Source organism: Tetrahymena thermophila (assembly GCF_000189635.1).
Source record: "Tetrahymena thermophila SB210 genomic scaffold scf_8254596, whole genome shotgun sequence".
Taxonomy (NCBI): Eukaryota; Ciliophora; class Oligohymenophorea; order Hymenostomatida; family Tetrahymenidae; genus Tetrahymena; species Tetrahymena thermophila.
Window position 1 is genome coordinate 1 of NW_002476367.1, and position 1,009 is coordinate 1,009.

The following is a 1,009-nucleotide window of genomic DNA, read 5'->3' on the forward strand; positions in this document are numbered from 1 at the left end:
CAATAATTATAATAATGGTTTTTTTATATATTTTTTTGAAATTTAAATTATCTTAATATGAAAAAAAATTCTTTATATTAAAATTTATTATTAATAATAAAATTAATAAAAGAAATAATGATCTTGTAGACGAATAAATTGCTAATTTAGGTTAATAATTAAAAGATATCTTAGATGTTAAAAAATTAAAGCTTGTTTTAGAGTAAAAATTTGATAGAACTTAATTAAAATTTATTTATAAATTCAAAAAAAGCTTAAAAATAATAAACATATAAATTTAAAAAATTGTAAAAAAGAAACTCAAATTTTATTTATTAATCAAATATTGATCTCAAGTTTAAAATTATTTATTAATATTTTTTGAAATTGTTTTTACTTTTGACAAATTAAGGCATTTTATTTAATATTCTTAAATAGTAAAAATTAAATAAGAGATCAAGGATTGTTTAATCTACTGAACAATATATCTGAATTACAAAAACTTGAGATTTTAGATATATCACTAGAGTAATATTAACAATAATATCATTTTGGGATATTTTAACAATAAAAATTAATTAAATATTTAATATAAATAGATTCAATAGGATTTCATTTTAGAAAGATTATGACCTTGAAGCTCTCTTTTAGAAATTTTAGAATTTAAGAAAATTATCTCTTTCATTCCGGTAATATTTTATTTTAATATAGATTTTATCTTTAATTATTATAAAAGCTTTTCTAAGATAATTAACAATATTTTTTTGCTTTTTAAATATTGATTTTGATCAGACCAGTTTTTAAAAATTGGCTATGTCTCTTAAATAGATAAAAAATTTGTTAGCTTTAGAACTAAACATAGGGTAATAATTAATCTTATTATATTCAGTTTATATATTTATCATTTCTTTTTATTTTAAAGAGCTAATTCAGAGGGCACCTTCAGTGAATTGGGATAATAATATTTACTTGTTAAGTCAAATTTTATTTACTTAGGACTAAATTTAAGGTAAATAAAAATTATTTGTAA

At 16.8% G+C, this 1,009-nt stretch overlaps 1 protein-coding gene across 1 annotated transcript in view; it reads left to right on the plus strand. All coding sequences in view use genetic code 6, as the record gives it.

Annotated features, from left to right (window-relative positions):
• Positions 1 to 174: 174 nt before the first annotated feature.
• Positions 175 to 1,009, plus strand: part of TTHERM_001420339 (hypothetical protein) — a gene marked incomplete at both ends in the record, with an annotated part of 972 nt that continues 137 nt past the window's right edge. Inside the window, 6 exons of the mRNA XM_012798237.1 lie at positions 175 to 202; positions 254 to 287; positions 418 to 507; positions 579 to 668; positions 824 to 842; positions 976 to 1,009. The exon at positions 976 to 1,009 is cut by the window's right edge and continues 137 nt beyond it. Coding sequence (XP_012653691.1) covers positions 175 to 202; positions 254 to 287; positions 418 to 507; positions 579 to 668; positions 824 to 842; positions 976 to 1,009 — 295 coding nt within the window. The remainder of the gene's footprint in view (positions 203 to 253; positions 288 to 417; positions 508 to 578; positions 669 to 823; positions 843 to 975) is intronic.